The following is a 13,027-nucleotide window of genomic DNA, read 5'->3' on the forward strand; positions in this document are numbered from 1 at the left end:
ATTAAAAGATTAAAGTTTGCAAAGTCAAGAACTTAAAAGTTGGGAAATATCCAGATGAAGACTGCCTGTGTGACATTCATTCTCCCCCATTTGTGTAACTACAGGATCATATTCTATTTTTTTTCCCCCATGAGGGAAAATAATGCTCAGTGAATGAAGCAGCTGTTCAATATTTCTTTTCAAACACATAAACCAACTTGTGGCCTTATTTGCTGCCTATTCAAACCCTGCACTGAAAAAGGAATTTTTAGATTTCTTCATGGACTTTTGTGCACTGCACTTACCCTCTGTAGTATCTGAGCCTCCACAAACGTTAATTTACCTTCATAACACACCTGCTAACCCTTGACTGCACTGGAAAGTTTTTGCTATAAACTAAGGTGTGAATTTAAAAACTGCTATAGTTCATAGAATCATAGAATAACAGAGTTGGAAGGGACCTCTGGAGGCCATCTAGTCCAACCCCCTGCCCAGAGCAGGACCAATCCCAACTAAATCATCCCAGCCAGGGCTTTGTCAAGCCTGACCTTAAAAACCTCTAAGGAAGGGAATTCCACCACCTCCTAGGTATCGCATTCCAGTGTTTCACCACCCTCCTAGTGAAAAAGTTTTTCCTAATATCCAACCTAAATCTCCCACACTGCAACTTGAGACCATTACTCCTTGTCCTGTTGTCTGCTACCACTGAGAACAGTCTAGAGCCATCCTCTTTGGAACCTCCTTTCGGGTAGTTAAAAGCAGCTATCAAATCCCCCCTCATTCTTCTCTTCCGTAGACTAAACAATCCCAGTTCCCTCAGCCTCTCCTCATAAGTCATGTGTTCCAGACCCCTAATCATTTTTGTTGCCCTTCGCTGGACTCTCTCCAATTTCTCCACATCCTTCTTGTAGTGTGGGGCCCAAAACTGGACACAGTACTCCAGATGAGGCCTCACCAGTGTCGAATAGAGGGGAATGATCACGTCCCTCGATCTGCTGGCAATGCCCCTACTTATACATCCCAAAATGCCATTGGCCTTCTTGGCAACAAGGGCACACTGTTATACCAGTATCAACCCTCACATGGCCATTCCTATCCTAATATGGAGTGGCTTTTTTCAGCTTAGTTTAAACCACTTCCCAAGCGATATAAACTAATTTAATTTTTTTTTTAAAGCCTCTCTAATACTGAAATAAGAGTGTCTACAAAGGTGGCTATATCATTATATCTGGTAAAACTTTTCCAGGCAGATAAGGCTTCAGATACAGAAATATTAGTTCCATTTTACAGCTGAGGAACTCAATAAGAGAGACCGAGACCAAAATTTATGGAATGGTCCATGAATTTTGGGTGCTCAACTTGAGACACCTACCCTTATTCTGAGGTGCCGAGTACCTCCAGCTCCCACTGTCTTCAGTAGGAGCTCTGAATGTTCATCCATTCTGAAAATCAGGCTGTCGGGTATCTCAAGCTGGGCACCAAGAAAATGAGGCATACGCTATTAGCAGTCACATCTGAAAATTCTTGTGTAAGTTACTTGCTTAGTAAAACAAAGGAAGTCTGTGGCGATTCCAAGAATAGACTACAGTACCCTTATGTCCCAGACCAGTACCTTAACCACGAGTACCTTAACCACCATCCATTTTCCTCTTGCTTTCCACTGCCTTTTTCATTACACATCATATGAAGTTAATGAGGTGGGGTCCTTGAGACAACAATCTCAACACTGTACATCCCTGTCTCATTCTATGAGTATAGTCCATCCTGTGCACTGAATAAGGCAGGGTTCAGTGTAAAAAAAAATAGTATGTGACCGTGTGCAGAATGAAGGTTGTACAGGCTATACACAGGCCCCTATCTGTGGCATTTCTTAACTTCTGAGTACTTCCCTTTGCAACCTTTATTACGTCTTTTTGTATAGAATGTCCTAGTTTTATTTAAATGAACAACCAACCAACCACATACGTTACCATGATTTGAACCTAGAGCCTCCACATTAACGTCAAACCTCTACCACTTAAGATGAAAGAGTAACTATTAGTTACTAGTGTTTAGCAGGCTGTTATCCTCTACCTGCACCAGCTGTTTCCTGTGGATTGTACAAGTGTTTTCTAGACAGCTACAGGAATTGGCATTCCTATTCCGGGAAAGGAATGTGGTCTAGCAGTTAGGGCAGAGAACAGAGAGAGGACTCCTGGGTGCACTGTGTTTGTTAATGATGTATTACATTTACATAGTACTTATACAACTGTGGATCTCAAAGGTGGCCATTAGAGACAAGCCATAGCATATTCATTCAGAGAAGTGTTGCGGTTAAGTAGATGAAGCTTGGGTGTGCCATATCAGAGACCTCGGTTTTATTCTTAGCTCTGTCAGAAGGTATCTTGTGCAACCTTTCAGATTGTCACTTTCCCCTCATTTTACAAATGAGGGGAATGATACTTCCCTTCCTCCTCTTAGGCCTACTCAATAGGTTGTGATGTGCACAGAATTTACCTTAGTCAGAAGAAGAGATAAGGCTACAATTTATGGTCTCCTGGCTCCCAGGCAAGTGCACACTTAGGCCACAGGATATCTCAATGAGAAAAAGCACCAGTAGCAGCAGCAGTTTTCTGTGTCCCATTTTGAGTTCTAGTTCTGTGCTAGATATCCACATGATGCAGGAAACTCAGTGGAATCTGGTACGCACAGTGAGTTGGAACATTCAGAAAATTAAGATACATGTATCAAGTTCTACTTTGCATGTGTAAATGATTGCTTTTCAGCATCTAAATCAATGAAAACTGGATGGCACATCTCTAACCTCAGGACAACCCTCAGACCTAATTTCAATTTTCTCCAATACACAAAGATGTTAGAGCAATTCAAAAAATGGTCAGAAAACGTTACCATTAGCAATCAGCCTATTTTTTGTACCCTTGTCCTCAAAAGTGTTTAACTTATTCTTTGCTAATTCCTTCCCCCACAAAAGATCCAGTCTGAGGCAAAGAACAAGTATGGAAAATTTCAGTCCAAACAGCTGAAATATGTCAAAAGTTATAAGCATTTGGAAACAAAGGATTATAATAGAAAGTATTAAGATACCTTAACTATAGGCATAACTATTGCTTTGCCTATTAATAGTGTCCCACCATATTTGTCACCTTTAAATTACACAATTCCAGTCTTCCATCTCCCCTCATGCAGAAATCTTCCCGGGCCTATAATAATTTTTTGTTGCCCATCTCTAGCATCCTTCTATTACTTTTTACAGTTATAGTGGAGGGAGGGGGGATTTACAATTAATTTAGAACCCAGCAAAGTACATAGCTCAAATGCATTACCTTGCATTTATCAGCAGTGAAATCCATCTGCCATCATGCTGCCTGGCTTTAACTCAAATCCTGTCTGAAATTCCTCAGTCTTCTTTAATCTTGACTAACCTAAATGACTCATCTTCAAATTTTACCACCTCATTGTTTACCACCTTTTCCAGCTCCTTATTGCACATTTTGAACATCAGTATATAGTATACATCTTGGGCCCACGCCATTAAGCTTTTGGGAAAAAAGGGAACAATGCTCACTTTAAAAATTATATTATTACAACTATACTTCAAAGCAGAGCTGCATTTTAAGATTAGTGAGTATGGCACTGTGGTGTATTTGCTCTTGTTTGAGGAAACGTTAGTTGAGCAATCTATGAGAAATGTGCCCAGGTACTACACTGATAGGTGCATTACAAATGTATGTAATAATTATGAAGTATGTTTATGACTTCTGTTGGAATTATGTTTTTTAAAAATCTTCAGTTATTCAATTTGTTAGTCTCTAATGTGCCACAAGTCCTCCTTTTCTTTTTGCAGATACAGACTAACACGGCTGCTACTCTGAAACCTGTCAAATATTATTGTTATAGCAAAGCAACAAATTAAGTTATGTTCTATGGTGCAATTTGTACATGGACTCAATAATAAAATGAAATTAACAGCAGCAGACTGCAACATAAATTACTTACTTCAGATTGTATGACTCTAATAAGGAAGAATAAGTGTTGTAGCGTTTTAGCTATAATGCCAAACTGCCGACATCTCTCCAAAAAAGAATCTAAAGAAGGATCAATTCTTCTTTGCAACTTGCTCCAGAATAGAGTCAGCTCCCTGTGAAAAGAGTTCAAAGCAGATTGTAAACATAATGCAAGGTGAGGAAACTGTGTGAGATTTGTCTAAAATCTCCACAATGTAGCTTTAAGGGTTAACACAATATTAACTACTGGGGAAAAATCCATATTGCCTGATATTAATCAGGCCCCTACCTCTTAGGCAGCTAACATAAGGTTAGTACTGTTAAGGTTACTCTTATTAAACAGAAATCAGAACAAAACCTACCAGCTTGCTATTCTCTCTTCAAGCATGAAAGAGAGTGGGTTCTTTAAAAGATAGTTTGCTCTCCCAAAGCACCTTCCCAGATGCATGCTCCAATCATTAGGCTACAGAGTTACTCTCATGCGCATGCACTCTCTCTAGCCCAAATGACTCAGAAAGCATGCACAAGCATGAGAATGACTCTGTAGTCTAGTGGTTAGAGGACGTGGGAGACCCAGGATCCAGTCCCCCTGCTCTGATGACTAATTATTTATGTAAAGTAGAACAGCTTCAACTGGAGAAACAGAGGGAGCCTCACATCAGAATATTCTATATCCCAGCAGTTAGGGCACTCACCTGAGAAGTGGCAGATCTTCATTCAAATTCCTTCTCCCCCTCAGGTGGAGAAGGGACTTGAATTGGGGGTCTCCCACATCCTAAGTAAGCCCCAAGTTAAAAGTTATGAGGAAGGTCCTCCTCCTCCACCCCGTTTGTGTGAACTCACCTGAGGGCCCAATCCTGTACTTGACCTTTGAGAACACCTACTGGATCAAGCCCCACATGCAACTAAGGTGCTCAGCCACCCTGATTTCTGAATCGCTCTGGGACTCAGGCAGAAGATAAGTATTTGGATGCCTAGAGGGAGGCAGTAGAGCACTTGCCCAAAGGCAGAAACACAGGTGCCTAAAGAACTTTTACTGCAAAACTTTAGGCACCTAGTGAATTTAGGAGCCTACAGTGTTTAGTTGGTTTGGAACTGCAGTGATGCCAGCACCAGGATGTAGGCACCTAACACCTTTTGTGTATTCAGACCTATATTCTTCGCTCCAGCTGACATTAGGTATCCTGGATCCAGGCAGGGCCAGGAAAGACCTGTTTCAATTCTGAAGCCCGCTTCAGAGAGCTAAACTAAAGAAACCTGTGCCAAAGTCAATGCTCACCACCACATCCACAGCAAGGGGCCTGTCAGAGGAGAGTTCTTCAGTGTTGATGGACCATCAGTGCTGGAAAACAGCCTCATGCTTCCTCCAGCAGTGAAAGGACCTTAAAGAATCTTTGCCATGTTGGCGCCTTGGAAGTGGTTGATTCATTTGATCCCTCCCCAGCCTCTGATGCCAAGCCTCCTTCAGACGCCAGGAGGCCTCCTCTTTCCCCTGACCTGAAGCATAAAGCCAAGAGCATGTTTCGAATTCCCCCAGCACTGAATGTGTTTATTCCCAGAAAGCAGCGGCAGCACACATTCAGGGACACAGGAAGCTATGTTGCTGATCCAGATTCACCAGTGCTACGGGCCCCATCAGCTCATTTTTGTGCCACTGGATATCCCCAGATGTCAGCTTTGAGGCTAAGACCATTCCCTGTACCAGTGCCGTCTGGTTTCAAATCAGCTCCATTCAGATCCTTCCCGGATCCAGACAAGGAGGATTCTTCTTCTGGGTCTTAGTTATGTATAGTTGGCCTGCCACCGTACGAGGTGGCTTATGGAACAGGAATTCTCTCATTTCCATGGGATCTGCTTCCTCTACAATCTCTCTCAGGTTTGTTGTGGGAGATTACAACATGCACTAATGTCATTGGGCTGACATCCCCTTGGATGATGGATCTCTAATGCCCTAGAGAGCCTTCAAATTGTAAACGCAGGAAGGCCAAGCCTGCTATTTTCTTGCCCGTCAGACTCTCCCAGACCTGCATCTCCTCTTTTTACAGTTTCTCTAATCCTTATAAAGAAAAGCAGTACTTGTGGCACCTTAGAGACTAACCAATTTATTTGAGCATGAGCTTTCGTGAGCTACAGCTCACTTCATCGGATGCATACCGTGGAAACTCCGATGAAGTGAGCTGTAGCTCACGAAAGCTCATGCTCAAATAAATTGGTTAGTCTCTAAGGTGCCACAAGTACTCCTTTTCTTTTTGTGAATACAGACTAACACGGCTGTTACTCTGAAATCTAATCCTTATGGAGCTACCAAATCCACCTGGATCACTGGGTAATAGCAAAGACTAGCTGCCATGGAATGTTGATGTGGCACCAGATAAGGAGGGTGCTATGTCAATATTAGAGAACACCACTTTTTGTTGTTTTTTTTGGGATAGGTAGCGTTGTACCCATGTTGGTCCCAGGATATTAGAGAGACAAGGTGGGTAAGATCTTTTATATTTTATTGGACCAGCATCTGCTGACGACAGAGACATTGTTTCAAGCTTACACAGAGCTCAAAAGTGTGTTTCTCGCACCAAAAGTCAGTCCAATAAAAACATATTACCTCATGCACTCTCTCTCTCTTTTTTTTTTAAAATAGCTTCAGATCAAGAGAGTGGCAAAGTCATCTTGCCAGTGAATGAGGGTGTCCTAGAGCTTGCTAGAGACAATGCCTAATTCCATACCTTCTACACCTCTACCCCGATACAACGTGGTCCTCCGGAGACAAAAAATCTCACCGCATTATAGGTGAGACCGCGTTATATTCAACTTGCTTTGGCCCCCTCATTCCTTGTTCCCTGACCGCCCCCTTCAGAGACACCCATCCCTAATCACCCCAGGACCTCACCCCCACCCAACCCCCCTGCTCCCTGTCCCCTGACTGCTCCGACCCCTATCCACACCCCCCGCCCTGACAGGTGCTCACTGGTAGCAGCGGGAAGCGGAGCAACACAGCCCCAGCCCGCTCCTCTCCGCCACCTCCCAGCCGCAGTGTTCCACTTCCCGCTGCTGGTGAGTGCAGGGAGGTTGGAGAAAGGACACCCCCCCTACTCACCTGCGGCGGGAAGCAGAGCGCTGCGGCTTGGAGCTGGAGGAGTGGAGCGGGCTGGGGCCAGGCTGCTACGCTTCCGCTGCTGCTGGTGAGTGCAGGGGGGATCCGTTCCCCCAAGCCCCCTCCCCTGAGCAACACTGCTGGGGCCGGGGAAGCAGAGCAGGCTGCTCCCAGCCCCCCACTAATCCCCCGGGCCACTCTGGGACTGCGGGGCCCCCAAAAGTGCCCTCCCACAGCTCCTGCCTCCCAGACCCTGGGGGTGGGGAGGAGCCCCTGACAGCCCCCGAGACCCACTGCCCCTGATCCAACCCCTTGGCCCCAGCCTGGCCCGGCCCCCTTAACACGCTGCTCAGAGCGGTGAGTCAGAGCTTTACCACGTTGTATGTGAACCCGCGTTATATCAGGTCGTGTTATATCGGGGTAGAGCTGTATCTCCAAGAAAGATAGGCTGTAGTAAACACTTCAATATTTTAGGGTATTTTTTCACCACCCTATTCCGAAACTCGACTGTGCCGCCAAGAAGTCCTTACATTCTGTACTTTCTGATAAAGGGAAGAATCTGGACACAGTTAGCCAGAAGATCATTTTGGGGACACATTAGGTATGTGGACAGCCAATTATCAAGCTAAAATGGCATGCAATCACTACAACCTCTGGGAAAATATACCAGCCATTACTTCAGTATCTCCATTAGGAGAAGAAGACGACTACTTATTTATTTATTATTGTGTGTGTATGTGTGTGGTGACGCACGTACTCAAAGCGGCTTTTGAAAGGTCAGTGGCTCAGGCACATAACTCCAACACTACTGTTGGCTTTGCTAATTAGGGATAATGTGTGGATTCACAGGTTTATGCAGAAGAATTTACTTTTAATGGGATGGGTGTTTGAAGGGCTCTTGGCTGGGGGCTTCTCTGAAGTCTAGGCTGCAGGTTTCTCTGGAGTCTTCTCTGCCGCTTAAAGAGAGTGTCCAAGAAAGTTTGGACAGATGGTCTCGACTCCTTGTAAATTTCTCTGCAGCAGCTATACATGTTGGATATGTCCCTATTCACAGATGCACTGTGTCCAATGTTGGGGTGGTGTTCCTCAAACAGGGACATGGCAGCTTCCAAATGTTGAAATGCCGCAGCCAACACTTTTGTTGTCAAGACTTTACAGGCAGGAGTCTCAGCAGTGGGTGCATCTTCTTCCTCTGCCACCTTCTGCTTTTCCAATTCAGTGATGTCCTCATTAGTTAATTCCTCACAATGTGATGCCAGCAACTCATCAACATCCTCTGGTTCAACATCTAAAGTTGAGTTCTTTGCCCATCTCAGCAACTACTTGGGTCACCTCTTCAACAGTGCCTGTGAATCCTTGGAAATCAGACACAAAGTCAGGACACAATTTTTTCCAAATGCCATTCAAATTGGATTGTTTCACCTCATTCCATGCCTCACCAATGTTCTTAACTGCATGGTAAATGTTGAAGCCCTTCCAGAATTCCTTCAGAGTTGGTCCACCTTGCTTCTCAGTTGCCCTGATGGCCTGGGCAATTGTGCTCCTGAGATAGTAGGCCTTGAAGGATGCAATTACCCGCTGGTCCATGAGGTGCAACAATGAGGTGGTGTTTGGGGGCAGAAACACCACTTTGACATCAGGATGCATGTCGTCAAGGGTGGTTGGATGACCAGGAGCATTGTCAAGGATTAACAGTACTTTAAATGCAAGCTTGTTGTTGCTGAAATAGCTCCTGACACTTGGCACAAAATGATGATTAAACCAATTCTCAAAAATGTTATTGACCCATGCCTTAGGATTGGATTTCCATATCACTGGGAGAAATGCCTTGGAATATCCCTTGAAAGCCCTGGGTTTTTCCGACCAGTAAACAAGCAAGAGTTTGAGTTTAAAGTCACCTTCAGCATTTGCACTGAGCGAAAGAGCGAGCCTTTCCTTAGCAGCTTTGAACCCTGTCGTGGATTTCTCCTTTTTGCCTATGTAGGTTCTTGATGGCATTTTTTTTTTTTTCTCCAAAAGAGCCCAGTTTTGTCAACATTAGGGTTGAAACCCGACAAGCACAATAGCCACCGTCCTCAATGATTTTAGCCAATGTGTCAGGAAAAGCACGAGCTGCCTCCTCATCAGCACTGGCAGCTTTGCCTGAGACCCTGATGTTGTGCAAATTGGCCCTGGCTTTAAAACGCATAAACCAACCCCTGCTTGCATTAAAGGGCTCATGAGTAGAACTCTCCCCGCGTTGTGTCTTTAGCTTTTCATAAAGACTCCTAGCCTTTTCCTGAATTATGCCTAAACTCACAGGAGCTTGGCGTTAATTTTGATCCTCCATCCAAACAATTAACAGTTTTGCAACCTGAGCAATGAGTCCAACACACTGCTTAGTTATCACAGTTGACTGCATAGGAGCTGAGCCCTTGACATGTTCCTGAATTCTGACCATGTCTTTCAGGATGGTCATGAAAATTGTTCAGGGGATATCCAAAACTTTGCTGATTTCAGTTGCTGTCTCCGGTTTTCCAGATCTCTTAGTGACATCCATTTTTGTTTCCATAGTAATGGTTCTACGTTTCTTAGAAGAAGAAACATCACCTGCACCAGATTTATGCTTTTCTGCCATTTAAAAAAAAAATAAAAAATAGAACCACAAAGAACAGCAACTGGGCATCTTAAGTCAGGCTGAGCAGAAAGGCAGGATGGGCAGAATGCCAGCAACTCAGCTGCTCAGAATGCCGGCAACATACTATGCAGAATTGGGCTTGCTTTTTATAGAGTTGCTTGTAAATAACTTTGTGGTTGCATTATAATGAATGGAGCTGGAAGGGGTCTCTTGTATTCACTTGTCTGATTGGCTTCCAAGGCCAGGATAGCTTGTTGCCGGGTAACCTTGCCGCTTGTTTTTGATTGGCTCCCAACCCTGGGTTCAGCCAATCAGAAAGCTTGAATAATGAAATCAGTGATTGGCCGAGGCTCAGCATGTGATGTGTGCTGTTCTCCCTGCCGGCTTTCATTGTAAGGGCGAAACAAGTGTCGTAGGGGCAAAAAGAGCAGTCAATTGAAAAGCGTCATATGTGGCATCGGACACAAGTCAGGCATCGCAAGTCCCAGGACTCCCTGTACTTTGTTCTTTGGGTATAAACAGTCATTGAATAGTTACACAATTCAATTTTACCCCCACTTCATGCTACCTCTCAATCAACTTCACTCATCACCTTTCAGGGATCACTCTCACAAAACAGTAATGAAGATGAAGGAAATTCTCGTTGACAGTGGGAACAACAGAAAAGGATCTAGAAGAGCAGTGAGAGAAGGGTTTCTTCTACCCTAGATACTTCCTCATTCCAAAGAGAGACTGTAGGCTTTGCCCTGTCAGAGCTCAAGAAACTGTAGATTATCAAGAAGTTCAAATTTTGAGTAACTGCCCAATCTTCCACCATTTTCTCAGTTTCCAAACAGAACCAGTTTGGGGCTGTCAAACTGAAGAATGCCTATTTCCTCGTCAGCATCAAGTGGTTCCATTAAAGATCTCGGATTATACTAGCAATACAAGTTCCTAGCTTTCAGTCTCTGCTCGGCACCCAAATTCTTCAAGTATGTAATTGTGGATGACACTCATATGAGATAAAGAATTTATGTCTATCAGTAGTTAGATAACTCTCTGATTCAATATTTGTCTTAGTCTTTGGACATTTTGGAAAAAACTTGCAACTTATTTCAGAAGGCAGGCCTTTTTATTAACTGGAAGAAGCGAAATCCAAAGGATTTTGTTCCTTTTAGCTATTTTGGACTCTGTTCACACAAAAGCTTTCCTGACAGAGACAGGATATTTGAAACTGCATCAAACCATAGGGACCTGAAGATCAGCTTGAGTAAGTTAGTGACATTTTGTCTCAGAGATCAAGGACTGATGACTTAACTATCTGCACATTTGAGAATAAGGCCTTTAGATAACTGCCTGGCTCAAAACTACAGGCTAAATGAGAACAAGTGTAGCTCCAAACATACCCTGGTCATTTCAAATGATGGCAGCAATGACCAAATGCGTGGCTACACAGGTGGTGTTGGCAAGAAAGCTTTTGGCTTCTTTGACAATGAGCTGATGTTCCAGGAAAGAGGATTACTGTACTGGGATGGGCTCCACTGTCTGGCTAACTTGATAAGGAGAGCTTTAAACTAGGCCCGATGAGGGATGGTGACAAAAATCCAGCCAATGCGCATCCAGATCAAGTAATGACGACAAGATAAGTTCATGGAGAATACGTTAATCAATCAATGCCCACGATGGGCAGGGATGCAAAGTCATCCTCTGAAGCGTCCCTAGCCTGTTTACCAGAAGCTGGGAATGGGTGACAGGGAATGGATCACTTGATGGTTACCCGAGTGCTGTAGGAGCTTGGGGCGGGGGGGCTGGGGGGGGCGTAAGCTGGGGGGGCACCATGGATGCTCATGGGGGGGGAGGGGAGAAGTAGCCCAGGGGACACCACAGGTGCTCATGGGGGAGCAACCCAGGACTTGGCAGGCTCTATACCTGGCTCCTTGGAAGCAGCGACATGTCCCTCCCTCAACTCCTAGTTCCACACGCTGCCTCCGCCTGCAGTTCCCAGCCAATGGGAGCCACGGAGCTGGCACTTGGGGCAGCGCGCGGAGATAGGTGCTGAGGGAGGGATATGTTGCTTCTGGGGCACCCCCTCAAGATAAGCACTGCCCAGAGCCCTCACCCCTTCCCACACCCAAACTCCTGCTGCTGCTGGGGGGGGAGAAGGGGGCAAGACTACCCCAGCAGCAGCCAAAGCAACTGGCCCGGGGGCCAACTGAGCCAGCCGCACCAGACACTGCAGAAGTCACGTAGGTCCTGGAAAGCCACAGAATCCGTGACTTCAAACTCACAGCCTTAGTCATGGTATATGAAAAAAAAAATGACTTAGTTAGCATTACAGAGACTTGGTGGTACAATTCCCATGTTTGGAGTACCAGCATTGAGGAATACAGCTTGTTCTGAAAGGATAGGTATGGGAAAAAAGGAGGCGGCGTTGCGCTGTACGTCAAGAGGTACAGTAGAACTTCAAAGATACGAACACCAAAGTTACGGACTGACCAGTCAACTGGACACCATATAAAACCGGAAGTAACCAATCACGCAGAAGCAGAGACCCCCCCCCACACACACACAAAAAGAGAAATATTGTACTGTGCCTGTATTACATCTTAAAAGGTAGGAACATCTGGGCTGCCTGTCCCCGTCCCCACCCTCACACGTGGGGCAGCCACTTACAGCTACAATAAGAGGTGAAGACACTGGGACTGCCAGCCCAAGGCAGCCGGAGCCAGCAGAGCAGGAGCAATGCTGGGGTCTGCACTGCTTTCACCTCCCTCCCCCTGGAGGGGGACCGTGCTGTTTTCATCCCTCCCCGACCTCGAGGGGGATGTGCTGTTTACACCCCCCACACCCACACCCCCCATGACAGGAGGGAGACAAGTTTGAAAGAAGCTGTCTGCTGGGGCTGAGGAGGGAGCTCAGCTGCTGCTGAAACCTAGCCTGGAGTGTCAGCTGCTGGATCTGGTGTCCAAACTGTGCTTTGTTCAGAGTTACGAACAACCTCCATTCCTGAGGTGTCCGTAACTCGAAGGTTCTACTGTACCTTGCTCCGAGGTACAAGGGGAAGTGCGCAACAGACCTACTAAGAGTCTCTGGGTGTGGATAAAAAGGGGAAAAAAAGAAGTGATGTTATGGTGGGGGTTTAACAGAGACCACCAAATCAGGAAGAGGAAGTGGAAGAGGCATTCTATAAGCAGGTATCAAGATTAGCTAACACACAAGCTAGTAATGGGAAATTTTAACTTCCCCAATATCTGTTGGAAGATTATTACAGCAAAAAATAATATGTCCTGCAAATTCTTAGCATATGTAGAGGACAACTTTCCGATTCAGAAAGTTGAGGAAACAACAAGGCGGTCA

General features: G+C 45.1%; 1 protein-coding gene across 7 annotated transcripts in view; it reads right to left on the bottom strand.

The window, feature by feature from the left end:
• Window positions 1–13,027, bottom strand: part of RLF (RLF zinc finger) — a 102,487-nt gene that overhangs the window by 16,705 nt on the left and 72,755 nt on the right. For 4 of the 7 annotated variants that reach the window (XM_075121232.1, XM_075121234.1, XM_075121233.1 and 1 more), the window contains 2 exons: window positions 3,976–4,117; window positions 1,352–1,450 (listed from right to left, as the gene is read on the bottom strand). In XM_075121232.1, coding sequence (XP_074977333.1) covers window positions 1,352–1,450; window positions 3,976–4,117 — 241 coding nt within the window. The other 3 variants (XR_012665463.1, XM_075121236.1, XM_048826041.2) reach the window with 2 other exon arrangements.

The sequence above is a fragment of the Caretta caretta genome, chromosome 19, assembly GCF_965140235.1.
Source record: "Caretta caretta isolate rCarCar2 chromosome 19, rCarCar1.hap1, whole genome shotgun sequence".
Taxonomy (NCBI): Eukaryota; Metazoa; Chordata; order Testudines; family Cheloniidae; genus Caretta; species Caretta caretta.